The sequence below is a fragment of the Mobula birostris genome, chromosome 3, assembly GCF_030028105.1.
Source record: "Mobula birostris isolate sMobBir1 chromosome 3, sMobBir1.hap1, whole genome shotgun sequence".
Classification (NCBI taxonomy): domain Eukaryota; kingdom Metazoa; phylum Chordata; class Chondrichthyes; order Myliobatiformes; family Myliobatidae; genus Mobula; species Mobula birostris.
In genome coordinates, this window is record NC_092372.1 from 195,078,284 (window position 1) to 195,103,961 (window position 25,678).

At 37.6% G+C, this 25,678-nt stretch overlaps 1 protein-coding gene and 1 long non-coding RNA gene across 4 annotated transcripts in view; one reads left to right on the forward strand and one right to left on the reverse strand.

Moving 5' to 3' along the window:
* Positions 1-25,678, forward strand: part of LOC140195517 (uncharacterized) — a 115,944-nt gene that overhangs the window by 87,810 nt on the left and 2,456 nt on the right. The gene's annotated exons all lie outside the window — the stretch shown is intronic.
* Positions 1-25,678, reverse strand: part of LOC140195516 (enhancer of polycomb homolog 1-like) — a 201,790-nt gene that overhangs the window by 12,604 nt on the left and 163,508 nt on the right. For all 3 annotated transcript variants that reach the window (XM_072253972.1, XM_072253971.1, XM_072253973.1), the window contains 4 exons: positions 25,133-25,309; positions 23,270-23,359; positions 21,219-21,367; positions 15,775-16,130 (listed from right to left, as the gene is read on the reverse strand). In XM_072253972.1, coding sequence (XP_072110073.1) covers positions 15,775-16,130; positions 21,219-21,367; positions 23,270-23,359; positions 25,133-25,309 — 772 coding nt within the window. The remainder of the gene's footprint in view (positions 1-15,774; positions 16,131-21,218; positions 21,368-23,269; positions 23,360-25,132; positions 25,310-25,678) is intronic.

Sequence of the window (25,678 nt, forward strand, 5' to 3'; positions counted from 1 at the left end):
TATTCCTCAAGACCCATCTGTCCACACAGTCTCACCAGTTTCTGGTAATCTTCCCAGCCCCATGATCCACTGAGATCCATGTATTTTTGTTCAAACTTCCAGACCATACTTGATTGAACTGCTTCATCAACGGCCGACTTGCTTTCAGTTACCAAAGCTCTAATTTGTAGCCTCAAGATGAAGATATGTCACCTAAATGTCAATGCATCTATAACAATGACTTTTTGATAATCCGTTTTCAAGTGTCATAGCCATAGAACACTGCAGCACAGAAACAGGCCTGTGGTACATCTAGTCCATGCTAAAAGTGTCTTCAAGGTTTCAAGGCAGAGGGTAGCAATGGAAGGATTTTTTAAATTCCAAGCCTGCGACTAGGGGTGTACAAGGATCTGTACTAAGACCTTCGCTGTTTGCGATACATTTTAACGATTTAGATATAAAGAAGGTACGATTAACAAGTTTGTGGATGCCATGAAAATTAATAGTATGCATAGCTGCATTAGCAGCAGTTATGGATCAGATAGAAAATAGAAAATAGTCCTGAGCACTGCAAAATAGAATTTATTGCTGACAAATGTGACATGTTGCATTTTGTCAAGTCAAGTAGTGGGTAGGACATGTACAGTAAATGGTAGGGCATTGAGGAACACTGAAGAGAGAAACACAAGGTCCCACGTCCACATGTCGCTGAAAGTGGCAATGGGTGGAAAATGGTAAGGTAGTACTTGGCATGCTCGCCTTCATAGGCTGGGGCACAAGATACAACAGTTGGTACAGTATGTTGCAACATTATACAACATTGGTTAGGCTGCACTTAGCATACTGTATGCATTCAACAGGAATTCTGCAGATGCTGGAAATTCAAGCAACACACATAAAAGTTGCTGGTGAACGCAGCAGGCCAGGCAGCATCTCTAGGTAGAGGTGCAGTCGACGTTTCAGGCCGAGACCCTTCGTCAGGTCTCGGCCTGAAACGTCGACTGCACCTCTTCCTAGAGATGCTGCCTGGCCTGCTGCGTTCACCAGCAACTTTTATGTGTGATACTGTATGCATTTCTAGTTGTCACATGAAGTACATGTTTGTACTGGACAGGTTAGGATTTACTAAAATGCTGCCTGGATTGGAAGAACAGTAATGGAGTAGAGACTGATGGGCTGGGCTTGACTTTCATGGAATGAAAACGACTGAGGCCAGATGCAGTTGTACAAAACTACAGTAAGAAAGGCATGATCTTCTTCCCGTGGTAGGGGTATTAAAAAAAAGAGGCACAGCTTTAAAGAGAGAGGAAAGAGTTCTAAAGTGAATGTAAGAGATAAGTTCTTCTTGGTTGAAATCAGGAATGCACCATCAGCATTGATGGAAGAATTGGGTAATTAGTACATTTAAGCATTTAAAAAAGATAACTAGGCAAGGCATAAAAGAATACAAGCCTATTGCCACAGTGGCAATGGTAGCGTAGCAGTTAGCTGAACAGTATTACAGCTTGCAGAGTTCAGAGTTCAATTTCGGCATCATTCTGCAAGGAATCTCTGCGTGTCCTCCCTGTGGAATGAATGGGTTTTCCTTGGCTGCTCTAGTTTGTTCCTGCATTCCAAAGATGTACCAGGGAGGTTAATTAGTCACTGTAAACTGCCCTGTGATTAGGTTAGGGTTAATTGGAATTGTGGGGTTGCTAGGTACGGTGTGGCTTGAAGGGTCAGAAGGGCCAACTGCACTATCAATCAATAAATAATTTTAAAATAATATAATGGGGGAAAAATGGGAAGATGGATAAAAGGTTAGCACGGACATGGTGGGCTGAAGGGCCTGAGAACCTTTGATTGGTTAAAGAGATTACTGCTTCAATTACTCACTTATGCTAACATTTTATGTACAAAAGGAGGAAATACCTCCTTTTTCAAAAAGAACAAGCTTAGATTCTAATCGGACCCATGGCTAGTTATTAAATAATAAACCTGGCTGTTTTAAAGATGCAGCTTCTTGAACTGAATGATATTCTATATCACACCATTCTTACAAAATGTATCATCCTATTTACTGTACGTACGTTCAGATTTTAACAGGAATATTCCCAAACAGAATCATGAACCTCTGCCTTGGCACTAGCAACTACCTATCACACTACATTTCTTTTCTAGCACAGTCATGGTTACAGTTAGTCGAGACCAGTTGGATTGATCTCAATTGTGAGTCTGGTGAGTACTGTGCACGATGTACACAGATGGAAGTAGGAATCTCTTTTGTACATGAATTTCATCTGTGGTTGGGAAAAAAGCTTTGGAAATTTTTCTTTGAATGAACTGACTCTGTCAAAGGCAGTTTACTGGCACTTTTTAGTAGAAAAATGATTGAGTACATTATTCAGGAGTATAAAAGATGATCAATAAAACTTCCAGATTAAAAATACTGACTAAATTATCAATAAATGTTCTCTAATAGCAGTAAAGTGCTCAACTCTTCAGACAGCATAAATGAAGCCATGAGTTCCCTATAGATAGCAGCAGTTTAGAGGGATATGAGCCAAATGCAGGCAAATGGAAATGATTGCAACACACATAAAAGTTGCTGGTGAATGCAGCAGGCCAGGCAGCATCTATAGGAAGAGGTACAGTCGACGTTTCGGCCGAGACCCTCCATCCTGATGATGAAGGGTCTCGGCTCGAAACGTCAACTGTACCTCTTCCTATAGATGCTGCCTGGCCTGCTGCATTCACCAGCAACTTTTATGTGTAATGCCTGAAATTCCAGCATCTGCAGATTATCTTGCATTTGCGTTTTTAAATGGAATTGATTACTTGTTGCTGCAAGTACACTTTTCATTGCACCTGTGCATACTTGTGCAGATGACAATAAACTCAAATTTGTCAGGTACCAGGGTCAGCATGGAAGTTGGAGGGAAAGGCCCTCTCCATGCTGTATTATTTTGACTAACAGTGCTCAATCCAAACCATCACCTAGTCCATTCACCTCAGAAGTGGGCCCAAATGTGCAGAATTTATTCCTGACACATGCAGACTAATATATGAAACTTTTAACAAACTATCCAAATTTCCAGTTCTCACTTTGCTCAAGAGCATTATTAATGGACACCTTAATGACACATTCTATTATATTTAAATAAGAGCATCTTCTAATTCTCATGCAGATGCAGTTACTTTGCTGCTGCCGCGAGTTATGACTGCTGCACTAAGGTTTTTCTTAATGTTTGAATCTAGAAATGTTTAATATATACAAAATGCTCAAATGATTACCAAAGTGATGTCATGTTATCATGGTGTACGTTTATGCATGAATGGATAAAAGTGCCAAATAGCAAGAAACACAAATGATTCATCTCTAAACTAATATTGTTGATGGGTTCTCAATGTGATTGCAAGGTCAGTTTCCACCCTGCAAGGAATGGTTGTCAGATAGAACATGGCTCACATTTTCCTTTGATTTCACAGAAAACAGAGCAAATGCAACAAACACGAGTTTTTTTTGCTACAGCTTTAGGGCTGATGTACAATTATCTCTTTAGTGCTGACTGTACTCTGGAGAACAGGAATAAACCACAGGGTTTCAATTCCAGTGCAGTGTCAAATTCCATGCCAAAAAACCCCCACAGGATTTCCCTCTTCAATTCCTTAATATTTAATAGACAGATATTTAAGTGTTGAGAATAAGACTTTAGCCATCCCAAAAATATGCAGCGAACTCTTGTTAACCACAGAAAATCTACATCTGAAAATAGATCTTGGCAACAGAACAAACAGCTCATCAAAATCAATATTTATCAAAATACATGTGGGGAAACTAAATATTTTTGATTCCGTGAATTCCTAGTATTTAAATTTTGCTACCTCCTGCTTATTGGAATTCTAATGGTTTGAAATTGCCACAAAACTGTTCATATCTGTCTATCTCAACACTAAATACTGGTTTAAAATACTACTTAAAAACAAAAGGTTTAAGATAACACAGTATTATTTGTGGAGACAATGTCCAAGTTGAGTTTTGGATGCAGTCTGTGTTTAAGCAATCTTGCCTCTGAAACAAAGCATGTTTCAAAACATTTACAAATCTAATACTCTTTCACTTTTAGAGAAAACAAGAGAAATTAAGGTGATTATCAAATTCTGAACTCCAGAACAGTAGTATTAGTTTTAGATATTCCGAAGGGATAATTAAATACACTTCAGCCATCTGTTTTTAAATTGGTTATTATTCCTTGATAAAAGGAAATGAATAAACAAATCACTTAGAAATGGCTAGAGAAAGGGAGACAACAGCAAGAGACAGGGACACAGAAATATGCTATCTGGTGATGCATATTCTGGATTTAATAGTTACTCTGAAACTATGACAGATCCAGTGGACATAATCAGAAGTCTCATGTTATGTTGAAATACATAAAAGATTAAAACAAGTAATATGAGGAAATGCTACATGTTCCCTCACAACTAACAATTTCTGCTTTATCGTTCATTATCAGGGCTAATCTGATCCTGACAGCTCCACTTTCCTGTTGGTTCCTTGTATTCTTTAGATTCTCTTGTAGACCAAAAGAGCCCATTTTGCTCCTAATAGATTTATTATTGGCATGGGCATTGAGATACAGTGAAAAGCTTTTGTTTTGCATGCCGCCCAGAACAATATGTATCACAATTCAGCCTCCACTGTTCTGTGGTGAAGAATTCTAAACACCCAAGACCATCAAAAGAATTCAACGCCTCTCTCAAATTTAAATCTGAAAAGAAATGGGTAGAAACAGTAATAAAGACCATACAACTAAAATTGTTGTAAAACCCCACCTGCTCCAAGATCCAAGACAATCTGCATCTGCTGTATATGCACAACAAACATGCAGCAAGCCATTCAGTCCAAAGGGACTTACAGCTCTCCAATTCATCACTCACATCTTATGATTGAAAAATAAGTCTCCTCACACTGAGGTCACTAACTTACTGCAGGACCAATACCATAATACTGCAACATCCAGTGAAATGTCATTAAGTACATCCAACAGCTACAATATCTTTAAACCATTAACTCAAGACAGCAATATTGGGCAAATCAATTGTTATTATCACCTTATTAACACAAGTATGCATCATTAAGCTCTTATCCTCTAACTCTATCTCTAAGTGATATCAATTACTGAGAAAGTGTGTTTTCCTGACCAACCAATTAAGATAATATATGGAAAGCAGTTGCAGCAACTAAGTCCTGCCATTGTACATATTTAAAGCGAATAAATAACATTGACCACAGTGGTGTATACTTTTATCACTGACTGATGATTTATTTGGAAATAAATTCTTGAATTTTGACTCAGCAGAATGTTAAATTTGCTTTAAGAGACTAGATTTTTTAAAAAAGCAATGATGGTCAAATGTTCATATCATTTAAAAGTCAATGCTTATTCACAATAAAAAAAAGGTTTTATTTTAACTTTGATCTCTACTTTTATTGTATCTTGAACTTTTATAGGATGGCCTAACTTATCATTCTTTACTGGAAGAGAGTTATGAAGGATCTCTACCCTTGCATCTCATCAGGAAAGAGTACACACACCCTTAATAACTAGATTTGGATCAGAGCATACCAACTAGCTAAAGTACCCAAGATTATTAGGCAGTTAGGAGGGTAGGGGAAAAGAAAATAAAAAGCAATTTTGAGGTGCAGTGGAGTTAATAAAATAGTAAGCAAAATGGAAGGAAAGAAAAGCAGTTTGACGTGGGAATCGGAAAGTGGTATAAGCACAATGGTAATAGCACAAGCACTGGAGAAAAATCTAATGTGGTGGAAGAAAGCAACAAGATAAAGGTGATAGAAATTAATGGGAGGAAAGCATGGTTAATAAACAGTTGATATTCAGCACATTAAATGAAAATAGGAAACCTTAGCATCAAGAGATTGGAAGTAAAAAAAAGAGGCTAAAATTTAAAACAAAAACAAATGGTAAAAATACTCAAGTCTGTCCACATCTGTGGAAAGAGAAAGAGAATCAGAGTTTCAGGTTGGAGATCTTTCTTCAAACACAGGAGGTTCAACTCATTTTTCTTTTGAGAAGTTATTGAGAAAAGAGGGTTGCCAATAATGCAAGTTACCCAAAGAGCAAGTTTGATGATATCTTCAGTTATTAAATAACAGTGCAAATAAAAAAAATTCTTCCCCGTAATTTTGGTAAAAATTTAAAATGTGAAAAATTATCTCATACTTTCCCACCACACATGATGAATAAAGTCTTGTTGGGCTTCCACTTGGTAACTGTTTTGATCACAGACTGCCATCTTCATCAGGGATGATGCCTGGGTATGTCTAGTCTGGTGGTATTTATACTGCCATTGTACGTCCCTCCTGATTAGTTAGTTCTCATCCAACATGAATTTCGCTCACCTTGTTTACAATCGAATTCCAGTTCTTACTTAGAGCGAGATCTTCATCTTTGTTAAAATTATTCTCCTCTAGTTTTATTTCATTGGCTTCACCAGGCAATCCCAAAAGCCACTGGTGTGGCACAATAGTTTTGTGTGAAGTCAATCCTATGGCCACTGCAAATGCAATGTTCTGCTGCTGCCTATTTCTCTGGGTAACCCAAATGGATACACCTCCTGTACTACTTGATGTGGGTTTTGACATACACTGCTCCGCATTCATAGGGAATCCTGTAGATGGGATGCCCAGGCATCATCTCTGATGAAGATGGCAGAGTTTGTCATCGAAATGTTGGTTAAAATCAGTACCTGTGCTTGGCTGGAAACCTGAGATGAATTGATCCTAAAGTGTTCTGATAATGGCCATTTATCAATGTTGTTCAATTTTCAGGTCCCTCTTCAATCTATCTGCTCTGAGAAGAATATGTTTCTCCAGTCGCCACATGACTGAGAAGCAATTCTATGCAAACCTCTTTCTTCCATCAAGTGGCACTCACATTACCAAATTCTGGCTTTACTATAACTTCCTGGTATTTTCACTGTATGTCTATCTATAAAGTGTAGAATGCATATCTGTGTGCTGGGGAGAGTGCAGGGCAGATACAATAGGATCTGACTGAATAGCAGCACTTTAGTTCTGGGGGAAGGCAGAAGTATAAAATTATGAGAGGCTTAGCTAGGATGGAAAGTCAAAATCTTTTAACCTGAGTAGAGATATCATAGTTTTAAAGTAACAGGTAGGAGATTTAAAGGGGACATTATTGGCAAGTTTTTGTTTTAAACAGAGTGGTTGATATCTGAAGCATGCTGCCAGAGATGGTGGTGGATTCAGATTCAATTGTTGTATTTAAGAAGCATTTAGATAGACATGGTCATAATGCAGACAGCAAAAAGTTGGCATGGATGTGGAGTACCGAAGGGTTCAATTCCGTTATACACCCCTGACCACAATATCCCATATTCCTGCAAGTCCTTCAAAACCACATCTATATTACCACTCATTTGCCTCCCAAGAGCATTTAGCTCATTTCATGAAGTCAGAGGAGACGGATACTGGGATCCAGAACAATAAAGATATGCTGGAGGAACTCAGTGGGTTGAGCAGCATCCGTAGAAAGAAATATTGACCTGAAACAATGACAATTTCTTTCCTCTCACAGATCATATTCAACCCAGAGATTCTCCAGCAGATTGTTGTGTCAGTTCATTTCACACCCTCTATATGTTAGCCATTTCAGTTTATTTATATCTGCCTGATTACCATTTTCATCATTGGGGGATACAACTGCATACCTGCTCTCCAGACTGAAGAGCAACCATTCACTACTATCCTCTATTTCTCAACCACTTCTGAGTTCATGTTGCTAATATCATTTCAGTATCATAGATTTCAAAATTTTAAGGACTTTACATTCCTTTTTAAAAGTTAGTAAACACAGAACAGTACAGCACAGCACAGCACAGAAGGTCCTTTTGGCCCACAATACCTGTGTTGAAAATGAGGCAAATTTAAACTAATCCCAACGGCTCGCACATGGTCTTTATTCCCCTATCCTCTGCCTAAGTGCTTCTTAAACACTTTTCTATTACTTCTCCTGGCAATGCATTCCAGGCACATACCACATTGTACTTGGCTTGTAAAACTCCTTTAAATCTTTTCTCTTTTTTTGAGTTCTCTATTCCACATTAAATCATAACACCATAAGATACAATAACAGAATTAGGTCATTTTGGCCCATTGAGTCTGCTCCGCTATTTCATCATGGTTAATCCATTCTTCCAACCAGGCCCAATTTCCTGCCTTCTCCCTGTATCCCTTCATGCCCTGGCCAATCAAGAATCTATCAACCTCTGCCTTAAATATACATAAAGACTTGGCCTCCACAGCTGCCTGTGGCAAAAATTTCCACAGATTCACCACTCTCTGGCTGAAGAAATTCCTCATCTCCGTTCTAAAAGGACGCTCTTCTATTCTAAGGCTGCCTCCTCTGGTCCTACACTCTCACACCATAGAAAACATCCTCTCCACATCCACTCCATCAAGGTCTTTCACCATTCGATAGGTTTCAATTATTCTGCTTGATTTCCTATTAATAATGCATATTCATGAGCTATACAATTTTATTTACATTATGCTTATTTCATTAATTACATAATGCTTTTTCACTTGATATTTCTTTAAAACTATATGTAAATACACCAGAACATTGACTTTAAATATGAAAAAATACTAAGACTTTTGCAGTTGAGCATTCTAAGCAATTATGGCAAAAGCGATGAGCAATTACCATCACTGAATGCTCCTGATACGTTCCAAGTAGATAAATGAAAAGTGTAAACTATATCATGTTTGGAAGCATTTATTAGGCATGGTTAAAATCTGAAGTGTTCAGTTAGCAGTCAGACAGAATCTAAGCTCATATTTGACTAAAATGATAAACTGAATATACAAGATGTCCTGTTGAATAGTTCAAGGTATCCAATTATACCAGTAATTCTAGCATGAGTCAATCAAAAGTTTGGGAGAGAAAAATCAAAGATGCCTTGAGACTGATCAATTTGGTAAAAAGCATAAAGTTTGATGAAAGGTTCAGAACTGGACAAATTACAAACTAGTACAGAATTTGAATTGGAGGCATGACAAATACAAATCTCAATGAGTACAGATACTCAGAACCCAACTCTCTATACAAAACAACACACATAAAAGTTGCTGGTGAACGCAGCAGGCCAGGCAGCATCTCTAGGAAGAGGTGCAGTCGAGGTTTCAGGCCGAGACCCTTCGTCAGGACTAACTGAAGGAACAGTGAGTAAGCTTTTCCTTCAGTTAGTCCTGACGAAGGGTCTCGGCCTGAAACGTCGACTGCACCTCTTCCAAGAGATGCTGCCTGGCCTGCTGCGTTCACCAGCAACTTTTATGTGTGCTGCTTGAATTTCCAGCATCTGCAGAATTCCTGTTGTTTGCATTCTCTATACAAAAAGCAATATTTGCTAACAAGTCCAAGTTCACCCCCAAACCTGGGAAATATAAACTTCATGCACAACAAACGAGCCTTAAACTAAACCAGAATATTGAAATAGAGGAATATATAGTCTGTGCATAGGCAGCTTATTCCTTCAAAGCTAATACTTAAAGCCAAAAATTACTAGCTCTAACATTCGTAAGTTATTAAGCAGCATAGAGAATTTTCTTATCCAACTAAATGAACACTTAATACTTAATGTTAGTACCAAATATTTATAAATCGGTCATTACTAGTTTGTAATAGCTCACAAAACATTATCTATAAATTAAGAAAAAAACCCAAATACACAGTAAAAACAAAACCAACATCTCATCTCTGTACTTGAATATTCTAATTTTGGGCTGACAAATTGAGTACCTTTGACTTTGTTGTGAACAGTAAACCAACTAATCACAACTTCAGTAACTATCCTAAAATTAGATAAGTGGGTACTGATCAATTGGTGAGAATAATACTTTAACCTAAGTCAAGGTTAATATATTGTCATCCATTGATTCGAAAAAGTCTGGCAACCGAGGTAAAGACTTGAATCTTTGTTTCCCAAGCATTGTTAAACGGCTTTCCTTTCGGGCTACTATGCCTTTCTATAAAGCCTCGAGTGATACCTCTCCCACTTTTCAATACCAAAATAGTGCAAAATTACTAACCAACATTTTGCAATGCTTGAAAAAACACTTTGCTAATACTAATGATAAACAATTGTTTCCCACTGCATCTTTCTGAAATACCCAGAAGGCTTTGTTACTCTCCCATGTTCCTTACCCTTTTACTCTTCCTTCACCCTACTTCAGAAATTTTCCCGAAGGCTGCCATGAATGACACACTGGCATAGAAACAGTTCAGCAATTATAATATACTGTGCTAAATTGCCTCTGTAAGAAAGAAAATTCTTGAAGGACCCGTTGTTCTTGTATATCCTTCCTTTGAAATTTTAGCCCTCACTATTTCATTCCATTGAGAACAAATTTCCCAAAATCCACTAATCACTATTTTAACTAGAACACAAACATACAGCAGAATAGCACCTTACAAATACACAAAAATTTCAACTTATCACATGCCTCTCTGCTGGTGGATTCCTTCCTGTTCAAAAAGATGTGCTCACAACAAAATTTCCAGACACTAATAACCCTGTAATGAGGACTCAGTTATAATCATGGAAAAATTCAAGCTCATGAACTACCACTACAGTGTAGTGAAGTGTATAGCCATGCAATGTGGTAGAAGGAATAAAGGTGTACAATATTTTCTAATCAGGGAGCAAATTCAGAAATTGGAGGTGCAGAGGAACTTAAGAGTCTTACTGCACAATTCCCTAAAGGTCAACTTGCAGGTTGAGTCAGTAGTAAAGAAAGCAAATTCAAATGTTAGCATTCATTTTGAAAGAACTAGAATATAAAAGGATATAATGCTGAGACTTTATAAGGCTGCATTTGGAGTATTGTGAGCAGTTATTTCAGAAAGGATGTGCTGGCATTGGAGGGGGTCCAGAGGCTTAACAGTATAAGAACATTGCCACCCAGAAGTTGCTTAAGCTACTGACAACCTGGACTTGGAAATATATCACTGTTCATTTACAGCTGTTCCAGCAAAATTCTGATTCAAGATAGCAGTTCACGACCATCACCATCTCAAGGGCCAGAGATAGACAATTAAATGCTGGCTTAGCCTAAAGCCCACATCCCTCGAAAGTATTTTTTTAAAAAAAGTTACCTTCTGTATCATAATCACATACAATTGAGATGGAATACTCATTTGTCTGAACTCCAAAAAACTAGGGCACAACACTATACTAAAAATTTTCTCAATGACAAGCACAGAGTCACCTATAAAATGTACAGCTAAAATTCACCAAGGCAACTTTGAGAGCACCTGTCAGATCTACAGCCTCTACCTTCAGGGCTAACAAGAAATGCAAGAAATACTCTTCTAAACAGCACACCAAATTTGAACACAATCACTGACAAATTCAAATTCTGCAACTATGAAAATACCTTCACGAGAAGAATTGCAAAGTTTAAGACAAACCCACATCTTTTTAGGGATTGACAAAAAACACTGGTCTTTCTGGTGAAGTTAAAATGCCGCACACCACACACCTTTTCAGGTGAGTTACGAAGGCATTAGTATTCACAATAATCTGCAAACAAATATCACATTTTACTCAAAAGAATGTCATCTCAATTCCCAGCTCAAGCTTTTAATGCAATTAAAATACTCACATTAAAAAGGAATAAAAACAAAAAACATATTTTTGATTAATGGAATATAATCATGTTCCAAGATGGGACAACAGTTTCACCTTGCCTAATTTCAGATTCCAGTTGAGGGAAGTTGCACCAATTTACAGCAAACCTGATCATGGGTAATGTATTTCACAAAATGGAATTGAGAAAGCAAAATCAAGTACTCCAAATTAGAGTTAGTAATTTATAGCAATTTTCTTAATTTGAAATAGAAATAGCACATTTTGTATTGATAAGTTATGGTGCTTCATGCATTAAAATAAACCCATAAATAGTTAAGGACAATAGTTAAGGAGGTGCAGCTTTTTCCAACAATTTCTTCAGTTATTGTTAGAACACAGGAATCTGGAAAATCTTTGTATACCAACTGTAAATCCCCATGGTCTCTGGCCACAGTCATGAAAATTCAGAATGTCATTTAACTTTATTTCAGAATTAATTTGACAATTGCAAACTTCAGTGATGCCATCCAAGTTTAAAATCTTATTTTATACATTTTCTTGTGGATATCCTGCATTCTAGACTATTAGCCATTCTCTTTCTGAAATGAAACTGCATTGAATATGTGTAACAAACTTCCTGCTGCAGTATTCTTGGGTTTAGGAACATCAATTACTTCAGAAATGATTTATAAACTCTTCACAAAATTCTACTTCAGCTTTTATTTTCTTCGCCTTTGATTACAAAATTGCAAATGTTCAGCTGAATGTTTTGGAATTAAATCTAGTTAATTACTGCTGCTTAGAAAACAATACTGCAAAGAGCTTTACAATCCATAAAGCACTCAGTGTAGGCACTGCTTGTAATGTACGAAATACACAGGCTCTCAGAAACAACATTGTTGGTGGAGATAAACATTGGGCCAGAATTTAAGGATGACTTTTCTGCTCTTGAAAGCAGGATTATTAATAATCAGCCACCTGTAGATGAAATTTGGTTTAACATTCCATTGGAATTTTAGATCGACAGGGCAGGGTCTAGGACCCCATCAGTATTGAAATTTAAAGTAAATGGTAAAACTTCACTGTTTATTCACTACCCCTAAAAACATGTAACAAATCAGCCATGCAAGTCCTGGCTTCAATGTGTACTTATTCTAAGAGCACTGATGTAAATATTGATTTCCTTTGGTATACAAGAATTACAGAATTAAACCTCTATTGCAATGTTGACATTTCTTCCCCTTCCATTATGCAATTAATGAAAGGCAAAAAAGGTAGTGCCAACTAGGCAGTGATCATTCTCCAACAAGCGAGAGTCTAACCTTCAACTCTGACATTACCAAAAACATTCTAGGGTTTAACAGTGACAAAAGAATTCAACGGTACCAGCTACAAAAATACTGTGGTTAAAGGAATAGGAACAGGGCAAGTATCTCAGTAGGCGACTCACCTCACATTCTAAAGACTTTCTACGATCACCTAGGGACAAGTCAGGAGCATGATGGAATATTCTCCACCTGCCCAATTGAATACAACCCAAATGACATACAAGAAGCTTAATGCTGCACTGAACAAAGCATCATACTTGTTTGGGACCAGATACACTACCCAAGGAACTAACTACACCCAACTCTACATTACAGAGTATGTCATTTCTGAAGTGCAGTAATGCTACCTAACAACTTAAATAGCACTATTCATACTTGTGACCTCTACCACCAACAAGGGCAAGGGCAGCAGATGTCTGTCCTTCCAAGGTACACACTATTCTTCCTTTGTTGCTGGGTTCAAACCCTTTTACACTGCCTCCAAAAATACCATGGGAGCAAATTCATCCAATTTACTGTAGCAGTTCAAGAATACCACACTCGAGGACAATAAGGGATGGGCAATAAATACTGGCCTTGTCAGCAGGGTCACATCTCCAATGATAAGTTAGATTTGCTGCCTGTATATCTTGTAAATATGACCATGACCCAAACCAATGAACCAACTGATAATTTGAAAAGTTTATACAAAAACACCAATATTGTTTAAACAATAAAACTACAAAAATGTAGAAAGTTAGAAGCTTTTATGATATTCCATGCTGTTGCTCCTCACCCTACACCAGGGACAAGGCACAACAGGCAAATTCCAATCCAAATGACAAAATTTTAAACTTACATTGTTAATTCTTCATTAGCACTGTATTTAAATCCTGGAATATATTTCATAGCACAATGGTAACTCCTTCACTAGATGACTGCAGCTATACAAGGTGGCAGCTCTCCACTGCCTTCAACAGTAATTAAGCTTGGACTATAAATGCTTAGCAACATCAAACAAATAAAAACTATCACACGTTTCTCCCCACACCTTGGCATCTTCCTGAAATATTGAAACACACTTCCCTTCTCTCTCTCTCCTGATGAGGCAGAATTTTTCCCTATTTACTCCATCAAAATCCTTCATTTTAAAAGCCTCTTAACATTTTCTCTGGTCCTATCTTTATTCCCACCTCTGCAATTTAGGAGTTAACCCTTGATTAATTCAATTAAAAAGGCCCTTCAGTGCAGTATTGAGTACTTTTCCCACACTACCATGTTCCTCTAACACTTCTACCTAATTTAGCTTTCTTACACAAGAGTCAAATGCTTCTTTAAAAACACAAGCATGATCTCTTACTTCCTGTTCCTAGTTCCTTCATTATTATGGCATATATAATTTATAGATTGTGGATAACTAGTTATTTCTTACAGAAATGAAGATAAATTTATGGGTCAGAAGGTTCTCACATTTCTTTCATCATTCTTTTTGCAATGTGGACCACGTCTTTGGAAGATTCCAATTTGCTAGTACTTGGTTTCCCCTACCTCATTCATAATGATTGTTAGAAGTCTCAGGTCTTCTCAATCCCCCTTCATCCTAAAGAAATATGAACCCCAGATCACAGGATGATCTCTTTTTACTAATGCAACGCTAAGCAAAGCCTTAATCTCTCATCTGGGGGGTAAATATTTTGATGATTATACTTTATTCCACATAACCCAAGGGTAGAGTGGTTAACTTAAAAAATTTTAAGAGAAAAACTTCAAAAAATTACATTTGAATCACTGATGTCAGACAGTTGCTAGAAATAACGTTTCCCATACTTTGCTAAAAAATACACCCGAGTCCCAGCCATTAAATTATTTTTATTGCACAGCCACGAACAATTATTTCCTGTAAGAAGTTCCTAAATAGCAGTCAATGGTATAAGCCCATGAGAAAGTGCAGAATGTGCAAACCAGAGAGAATGCTCATCTTCTTAGTGGGCTGGATTTGAGCATGGGTCAATCTGATGTAAAATTCTGGATTTCAGATTCTTGATGACAATACACAAAATTGAAATTTCCTATCTTCTAATCCATTTGAGTCACATTCTCAAGACACGCATAGCACATAACTTCTCCCATCATAACTTGATAATATTCTCATAGATGTCTCATTGGTTCAACAATGTATCTATTTGGCTGTTTCCACAATACTAGGAAAAGGCTTTCAGTGACTATTATTAACTAAACAATCCACATCCAGGGTATTCTGCATTTTGTAATGTTGAAAATACGAATCATCTTGCATTTTTATGAACAAGTTAGATGATCCTTCAACAAAGGTTTCCTTCATTTTATTTAAGCAACATATTAATCATTAAAAGAAAGATGACAAAAAGAAAGTTTAAGGGTGGATTGCATCAGGGGAAAAGTTTAATTGATTTCTGCTGCTTCAGTGCATGGTTTAAACCTAGCAGACAACTCAGAGGATAGCATTAATCATCATTTAAATTTTTAAAAATACCTAAAATTTAATTTCCATGTGCTTTAAAGCCAAGAAATAGATAAGCGAAAGATAACAGAAAGATTTTCAGTTTATAGTTCATTCAGTATTCTCATACACACATCTTCTTAATGCGCTGTCACGTGTAAAACATGTTCAAACTTCCAAGTAGTGGTAGTCAATTTATATGCACATACAACTTTATTGGCATCTTCTGAAGTAGGCTAAATAAAAGATTTGTGGTTAAACCAGCCATTGCTTTCCCAAGATAATGTAATATCATGCTCCAGAATTGCACATTTTTATTGATTAAATTACTGTTTGAGTAATCACAGCACGTACCACTATTCTGTGTTGAACCAGTGCCACTGCTTTTGCTGGAGACAGAGGTACTACATGGCTGGGTCCCAAGTTGTGCTGTTACGATTCGATTTACACCCCGATACAGCTTTCGGGTGGAGAGTTCATCACCATCATTGTCCTGAAGATTTGGTGACCGGGGCCTGAAATGCCGCCATCGGCATGCCTTAATGTTTGCTAGAATCTGAGTGAGGTCTCTAGAAGGATGATCCGAGGTATTTATTTGTGAGGTATTGGCAAATTCGTTAAATGGAGAATGGGACGGGGTAGAGAGTATCTCAGGATCCAACTGATGAAGAAGAGTGTCGTTTCCTGTGTGCGCTCGATCCAACAAAATTCTACAACAGAAGAAAGGAAAGCATCAGTAAACTTCAAGTTTTCCCAGTTCATGCAAATTTTCTCAAGAATTCACTGCAGCGAGTCAAAAAACATAGCTCTCTAACTTAAGTAACCTACAATACCTAATTATATGATAGATATTAATTCATGTAGGATTTTACGCCAAATCAACTGTTTTCCAGTTCAATTCTATTGATAAGTTGCACTTTCCCTCTTAACTAAGTTCGAATCAGAATCAGATTTATTATCACTGGCATGTGTCGTGAAATTTGTTAACTTTGATTGCAAAATTACATCAGGAAATCAGTAAGGCTTACGAATCTTGGCATATAAACAGAAAAGACTTCCCTACTCCATCAGAAAATACTTTATGAATGATACCACAATGTCATCTGCCATAGAAAGGATAATTAAGGCACAATATTTACAGTTGTATGTTGATATTCCGCAATTAAATTTTACCATAAGACTTCTATTTTTCCTGATTCTCCAATCACATATATTCCTATAGCTAGGAGTTGTTTATTTGTTTTGTAAACTTGATATATTATTAAATACTGGCAACAACTGCACTGTGAATTTAACTGAATTTATGGATCTACTGCTCTGATGAAACCATAAGACATGGAGCATAGTTAGGCCACTCAGCCCCATTCTCTGCCTTCTCCCTGTAAACTTTGACACCCTAACTAACCAAGAACCTATCAACCTCCGCTTTAAACATAAACAATGAATTCACCTCCACAGCTGCCCATGGCAGCGAATTTCAGATTCACCACCCTCTGACTAAAGAAATCCCTTCTCATCTCTGTTCTAAATGGATGTCTCTCTATTCTGAGGCTGTGCGCCCGGTATAAACTCATTCACTATAAGAAACATCCTTTCCGCATCCACTCTAGATCTTTCAATATTCATTAGATTTCAATGACATCCCCCTCCCCTTCTTCTAAACTCCAGCAAGTACAGGCCCAGTGCCATGAAACACTCATACATTAACCCTTGATTTCCAGAATCATTTTCATGACCCTCCCCAAGACCCTCTCCAACGCCAGCACATCTTTTCTTAGATAAGGGTCTAAAACAGTTCACAATATTCCAAGTGCAGTCTAACCAATGCCTTATAAAGCCTCACCATTATATCCTTGCTTTTATATTCCAGTCCTTTTGTAATGAATGGTAACATTGCACTTGCCTTCCTTAACATCAACTCAACCCATATATTAATTTTTTAGAGTCCTACACAAGGACTCCCAAGTCCCTTTGCACCTTTGATTTTTGAATCTTCTGCCCATTTAGAAAATAGTCTATGCCTTTATTCCTTCTACTAAAATATATGCCCATACACTCCACTACACTATATTCCATTTGCTACTTTTGTCCATTCTCCCTGCTTCCTCAACATTACCTGCCCCACCACCTTTATTTTGTCTACAAACTTGGCCACAAAGCCATCAATTCCGTCAACCAAGTCGTTGACATACAGTATAACGTGAAAAGAACTGGTCCCAATATAGGCCACTGCAGAACACTACTAGTCACTGACAACCAACCAGAAAAAAAAACTTTATTATGACTCCTTGCCTCCTGCCAATCAGCCAATTTTCCATCCACACCAGTATCTTTCCTGTAATACCATGGGCTTTTATCTTGCCAAGCAGCTTCATGTGCGGCATCTTGTCAAAGGCCTTCTGAAAATCTAAATAAACATCCACAGACTCTTTGTCTATCCTGCCTGTTATTCCCTCAAAGAATTCCAACAAATTTGTCAGGCAAGATTTCTCCTAAGCAAACCATGCTGACTTTGGCACTCCTTATCAAGCATGCCGAATCTTCGCCCTTAATCATGGACCCTACCATCCCAACCATTTAAGTCAGGATAACTGGCCTATAATTTCCTTTCTTCTGCCTCCCTTCTCAAAGAATGGAGAGACATTTGCAATTTTAAAGTCCTCCGGAGGCATTCCAGAATCTAGTGATTCTTGAAAATTAGTATTAATGTCTCCACAATCTCCTCAGCCACATCGTTCAGAACCCTAGCATGTAGTCAATGTGGCCCATCTACCCGCAGACCTTTCAGCTTTCCACAGTGAAGACTGGTGCAGAAGTTTGTCCCTATTTCTTTGTCCCCCCCATTATACCTCTCCATCATTTTCCAGCTGTTCTCTCACCTCCCTTTTACTCTTTCTATATCTGAAAAATCATTTAGCATCCTCTTATATTGTTACAAGACTTGTTACCATCACAATTAAGTTTTTCTTTAAGTTGCCTTCTGTTGGTTTCTAAAAGCTTCCCAATCCTTCAACTTCCCACTAACTTTTCCTAAATTATATACCCCCTCTTTTGTTTTTATGCTGCCTTCAACTTCCCATGTCACCCAGTCGCCTCATCCTCCCTTTAGAAAATACTTCATCTTTGGGATTCCTGTACCTTCCGAATTGCTCCCTGGAATTCCAGACACTGCAGTTCTGCTGTTATCCCTGTGAGTGTCTCATTCCAATCAACTTTGGCCAGCTCCTCTCTTACCCCTGTAATTCCCTTTACTCCACTCTCAAACTGCAGGGTGAATTCTATCATGTTATGATCACTGTCTCCCAAGGGTTCCCTTACCTTAAGCTCCCTAATCAAATCTGGTTAATTACACAACACCCAGTCCAGAACTGCCTTTCACCTAGTGGGCTCAACCACAAGTTAAAAAGGCATTGTATTAGGCATTCTACAAATTCTCTCTCTCAGGATCCAGCATCATCCTGATTTTCCCAGTATACCTGCACATTGAATTCCCCCATGCCCATCACAATACTGTCCTTTTTACATGCCGTTTCTCTTTTCCTGTTGAAATTTATATCTCACATCCTAGCTACTATTTGAAAGCCTGTATTTAGCTCCCATCAGGATCTTTTTACCCTTGCAGTTTCTTAACTCTACCTACAAGGATTCTATATCTTCTGATCCTATGTCACATTTCTTTCTAAGGCAGGGGTTCCCAACCTGGGGTCCACAGACCCCTCGGTTAATGGTAGAGGCCCATGGCATAAAAAATGTTGAAACCCCTGATATAAAGATTTTAAACCAATACAGCCACCCATTCTGCCCACTTGCCTGTCCTTTTGATACCAGATGTATCCTTGGATGTTAAAACTCCCAACCATGATCTTCTTTCAGCCACATCTCAGTAATGCCCACATCATCATAACTACCAATCTCTATCTATGCCACAAGATCATCAACCTTATTCCATATACTACAGCACTGTGCAAAGGTCTCAGGCATATGTAAAAAAAATTCAGTAAAGCAAAGATGTTTTCAAAAATAATGAAGTTTCTAAATATCAAAAAAATCATAAAGAGCAGTAAACAGTAAAAAAAACTAAAACAAATCAATATTTAGTGTGACCATCCTTTGCCTTTAAAATTGTAACAATTCTTTCAAATACACGGTTGTGCAGTTTTATAAGAAAATTGCCTGGTAGGTTGTTCGAAACATCTTGCCACAGTTCTTCTGCAGACATTGGCTGTCTTGCTCGCTTCCGTCTCTCCAGGTAATCCCAGACAACCTCAATGATATTGAGATCATGGCTCTGTGGATGGAGTACCATCTGATGCAGAATTTATTCTTTTTTTCGCTGAAGATAGTTCCTTATGACCTTGGCTGTGTTTGGATTCATTGTCCTGCTGCAGAATGAAACTTGGATCAGTCAGATACCTCCCTGATGGTACTGCACGATGGATAGGAATCTGCTTCTACTTCTGAGTATTGAGGATTCCATTAATTCTGGTCAGATCATCAACTCCATTTGCAGAAATGCAGTCCTAAACTTGCATGGAACCTCCACCATACTTCACTGCTGGCTGCAAACATTCATCCATGTAGTGCTCTCCAGTTCTTCTATGGACAAACCGCCTCCTACTTGAAAATTTTGACTTGTCAGTCTAAAGCACTTGCTGCCATTATTCTGCATCCCAGTGCTTGTGTTCTTGTTCACAAGTGAGTCTCTTAGCTTTGTTTCCACCTCGGAGAAATGGCTTTGGCAGCTGTTCTTCCATGAAGGCTACTTCTGACAAGACTTCTCTAGACTATAGAGGTGTCTACTTGGGTTCCAGTGGTTTCTGTGAATTCAGAGCTCAAAGCAGTGCTGAACAACTTCTGATTTAGAAGGATGCCAGTTCGATGTATCACTTGTCTGCTGCACTATGGCCAACCACTGTTTCTGATCTTCAACCTTGGTTTCTAGGTGCTATTTTAGAAGAGATTGGACAGCATATCTTGAAACTCCTGCCTGACATGAAATTTCTGCTTGGGAGAGACTTTGCTGGTGTAGGATGACCACCTTGTGCCTTATTATTATGCTCACTCTTGCTATAGTGTAAGAACTGATGATTTGAAAGTTAAACTGCACATCTGCCACACCCTCACTTATTAGTTTGGTTCTACTTTGCCCAGTTTGAGTCTTTCTACACCCATTTCTGTTTCAGTTGTCCAGTTTAGTGCATTCAACTCATTGTGTCATTGATTAGCACTGTCCCTCATCTTTGTTTTGGCATGCACTAGCCTACATACCTACCAAGGAATCAAGTTTTCATTTGAGAAGTGCTCTATTACTTAAAAAGTTACCTTTTATAAAAAAATACAAAAAAATTCTCAACACTTAATTTTTTGGAAAATGAATGCTTCAAAATCTAAAATTTGCTCTTTTCTACTGACACACTAATGCAGAAGACAAAGAATAACATCCAAAACAAAATTTATTAAAAAATCTAGGGTGCCTAAGACTTGCTCAGTACAGTAGATGCACATTCAACATCTTCAGTCCTGTATTCATCACCTTTTTCAATCTTGCTCCCATTTTACACTTCACCTCATCTCACTGACTGCAATTTTACCCTATCATCTGCCTATCCATCCTCAGTTTCACTACACACTGCATTGACTTGTATACCAATTGCCCCATCCTCAGCTCTATCACTCCAGTGCCCACCCGCCTGCCAACTTAACTTAAACGCTAAATAAATTGCTATATATTTAATTTTATCATGCATTAAAGCATGAACTTCTCTTAAAAAATTAAAATAAACACGTGTTTTACGTACCTTCCACCTCGACCAACACGCCTCCGTGCAAAACCAATACACCTCCTGGGAACAGTCAGTGTAGTGAGGCAGTATCTATAACGAACATCTCCTAATCCTCCTTCTTCTGGACTACACCAAGGCCAATTGCCTGTTTGGTCCAAGCGAGGCTGCAAGAAAGAAAACAAATTAACCCAGTGTGCAATAAGATAGGTTAAGAAATGACACTTGCCCAGCAATGCAAAAATTTCTATGTTTTAATACTGCGTGGCTTCTAGTTTTCAGTTCAATAACTCATTTTGGATGGTTTCCTGTTACAATAGACAGAATACCGAATGTTTGTGTAATTCCTTTACGTCAAACACAAATATATTATGGATTGCTTTTTAGTTCTCCAAAGCTACAAGCACTGGTAGCCAGCTGGTGGTGTAGTGACATCCACACTGGACTTGGAGGCAAGTGGTCCTGGGTCTGAATGTGGCCAGCCCCTTGCACTCATTCCATCTGAGCATTCAGCTAGCAACTCAGCCCACAAAAAAAAACACAAAGAAATGCTAAAGAAACAGCAAGGCTGCCGCCCGATGCGCCACGAGGTGTGGGGAGGAGCAACAATGAGCACTGGTCTGTGAACACAATTACTATTTTTGTAAAAAAGTTAGAAGGTATAATAAGGAATATTTTATTTAAATAAACCCTAAAATTAATAATCTTCTAAATTATATAGTGCATACACAACTTCAATGGAAAAAGTCCTCTCAATAAAGTGGCTTGTGAAAAATCAGAGCTATTATAATCATTCAGAATGCATTACAAAATATGGTTAACCTACTTTAAATCATTGCATTCAACTTCCCACCCACTAACCCGTTTTCATCTCAACTGTACTTAAGCTGCCCTACTGCACCAATCATGAAGTCACGTAAAACAAATACAGGCTATTTTTCCAAATAATTTCAGATTTAAACGTAGTTTGAAGTTTTGTGCAAAATATCTCCACTCTTAAACACTGCATTAAATATTTTCATCTTCAAAGATTTTCCACTGATTAAACATAAAAGATGGGTAACAAAAAATTTTGTCTTGTTCTGAGACTGCTCAATCATGACATCAAATATGATTCTTTAAATTAAATTGAAACTTTGGTTTTGTGAACATTTGAAAAGCAATAAATTTGACACTTTCACTGTTCTCAAATACAAACAAGCTTTTTACTATAAAAACTGCTGTATGAAATAAGTAAATGTTTTTCCCATCAATTCCTAATGTTAATGAGAAAGCCAAGCTGGGTAGCAAAATCACTATTCTAAAAGGTACAATGTGCTCTCTTAAAAAAATGCTACATGCAGCTTTATTTGATTTGTAGTTACTTCAAATTTATTTATTTTTTATTCTGATTAATGGTAATTTATAGCAATTTTATGAATAGTAATTTCAAATAATCAGGACAAATTTACCTAGAAAGATTTGCTGAGATTTACACTTACGTACAGTGACCAAAAGCTTTAATAAACAATGCAACTGTTTAATAATTACTGTATTACTCAACTTGCCTGCTTTACTTGCTCCCAGCAGACACATACCAGATCACTTTAAGTAATTTACATTACAGCACAGTAATTAAAGCATGATGAATGGACAAAGGCACTGTAGTAAAATGTAATAATGTTGCAGTGCAATTTGCTTATGTAATAATTTAAGGATGCATTTAGTTATTACAGGGCTATGCAAGTTCAAAAGTAAAAGCTGTAATTTAATTACCCATATAGTATAACAAAACTGAGTCTATGAAGTTAGCATCAGCAACTGGATTTATCGAAGGTTCAACGTATTAGTATCAATTAAGTATTGATAGATAAAACAGAAAACATGCTCAGGAAAAAAAAAAGGCCATGGTACTGAAATCGTGTAAGACTGTAGAAACCCAATATATTGATCCAAGAAAATCTGTGCTTCTTGCTTAAATTGTTGTCAATTGAACCATAACCACTAAATGTAACATGACGTTTCAAGCAAAACGAAGTTAATCTGAATAAAGGTCTACCCAAGGCAGCATCCAATTTTTTGGCACTTACAGAATAGTACTGACACCCTGCTTTCCTTCGGAAAGCGAAAGGACCATCTGGATCATTCTCTTCCTCTGCTTCTGAAGATGCAGAATGGACCTTTGTCAAAAGGAAAAAGCACAAAATTGTAAATTCTGTCCAATAGACCAAGGTAATGACTATTTCTCCCAAGTGTTATCTTCTACTTCACTGTATTACTGTATCGGTTTACCGTGGCCTTTTTCCACATTACTTCAGGCTAGTTCTTAATCATTAAATGTACTGATTTCCATATTCCATAAGACATAGGAGAAGTAGGCCATTCGGCCCACTGAGTCTGCTCCGCCATTCAATCATAGGCTGATCCAATTCTTCCTGTCATCCCTACTCCCCTGCCTTCTTCCCATACCCTCTGATGCCCTGGCTAATCAAGAACCTATCTCTGCCTTAAATACACCCAATGACTTGGCCTCCACAGCCACTCGTGGCAACAAATTCCACAGATCTACCATCCTCTGACTGAAGTAGTTTCTCCGCATCTCAGTTCTAAAAGGACTTCCTTCAATCCTGAAATTGTGCCCTCTTGTCTGAGAATCCCCTACCATGGGAAATAACTTTGCCGTTCTGTTAAGCCCCTGGCTAATAAATTGCTTTAGTCTTCAGAACCAGCAAGTTTGTGAATATACCTCTACTTAACATTAGACACAATGGCTTATTACCAAGCTTCTTAAAACAAAACTAACACCATCAATATACATAGGACATACAAAAAAGTGTGGGCTCTTTGACTCATGATGTTGTGCTGACCTTTATCAACCTCCCTTAATAATGCTCAATTGACCATATTACAATTTTGTGGAATATCAATATTTTCTGTTCTCCCTATATTTTAACAGTTCCTTAGCTTCCGCATACATGATCTTTCCCTATCCTCAGTTTCTCTTCTTACACTCTTTTCCCTCTAGCCTGTTCCCAAACTTCCCCTAATGGCTTAACAATAAATCTTCCCCACACTACAATTTCATTCCAGTTCTTTTTCAATGCGCACTCCAATACCTCTCTCTCTCTCATTGTCTCATGATAGGTTTGTTTTTCTCTCCTCTTATTTCATAGCATTTAATAGCAGCCTACAGTAATGCAGTGGTAAGTACAACACTATTACAGAGCCAGCAATCAGTGATCGGAGTTCAATGCCTGTCACTGTCCGTAAGGACTTTGTATGCTCTCCCCGTGGCAAAGATGCACAGATTAGCAAAGGTTAATTAAGTGGTGGGCATGGAGACTGGCGCCAGAAACATAGCGACACTTGCGAGCTGTCACCAAATCATATTCAGACTGTGTTCGTTGTTGACACAAAAAAAGCATTTCACTGTGTTTTGATATACATGTGACAAATAAAGCTATTTTAAAAAAAATCTGCTTTTCCTTCACCCCTCAACTTCATGTTACTTCATTTTCAACCTTTACTGTTACATTTATTCCCATTAATCTTTTATTATGTGAACTAATGTGATCCACAATCCACACTAACATTCCTGCACCGTTACTATAACTAGTAGCTCTGACCCCTCATTTCTTAATCCAAGAATTTGTTGTGATTCTTCTTGTGAATCATGAGGAAAAATATTCACCATTAACCAATCTTGTGTGTAGAATAGTCTCTCCATCCACATTTATAATGGAATCATTGCTGGTGGATGTATTCAGAACCAAGGATTCTATGAGATATTTTACTTTATAAACTTAGAGCCATAGAAGCACAAATTGTAAGACCGTGCTTTGAATTACAACTACACACCCTCACTTAAATTTGATGGAATTAAACGTAGTCCATTACTGCATCAGACACTGAAACTGACCTTGAATTATTTGAATAAGAAGCACAATACAGACCTGTGAGAAGGGCTCTTCATCAGAGCTGGGAAAGTCATACTGGTTTATATCCTTTGCATTAAAGACTGGCAGTGCAGCAGGGCTTGATTGCTGGGGTGCAGCAGCAATTGGTTGCGAGATTTTGTGTTTTTTCTTTTCATACTTCCTCTTGGGTCGTACAATCTCCACGTTCTCCTGCTGCAACATAATTAGCATAGAATGTTTAAAATTTTATAATCTAATTGTTAGCATGTAATTAATATTTACTGATACAAGTAAAAATGCAACAGTCAGGATTTTCTTCTGTAACTACTGCTGAATACACATGTACAGCTCACTGACACATGGATGAAACCAACCAAATGAATAGAAACAAAATATACAAATTAACATGTCAATGAGTGTATACTTTATAGTTGCCAAACAATTGATACTCGAATGTACAATCATCACAGTGATATTTGATTCTGTGCTTCCCGCTCCCTGGATTACAAATCGATAGTATATATTAAAAATTTAAATTATAAATCATAAATAGAAAATAGGAAAATGGAAAGTATTCTAGTG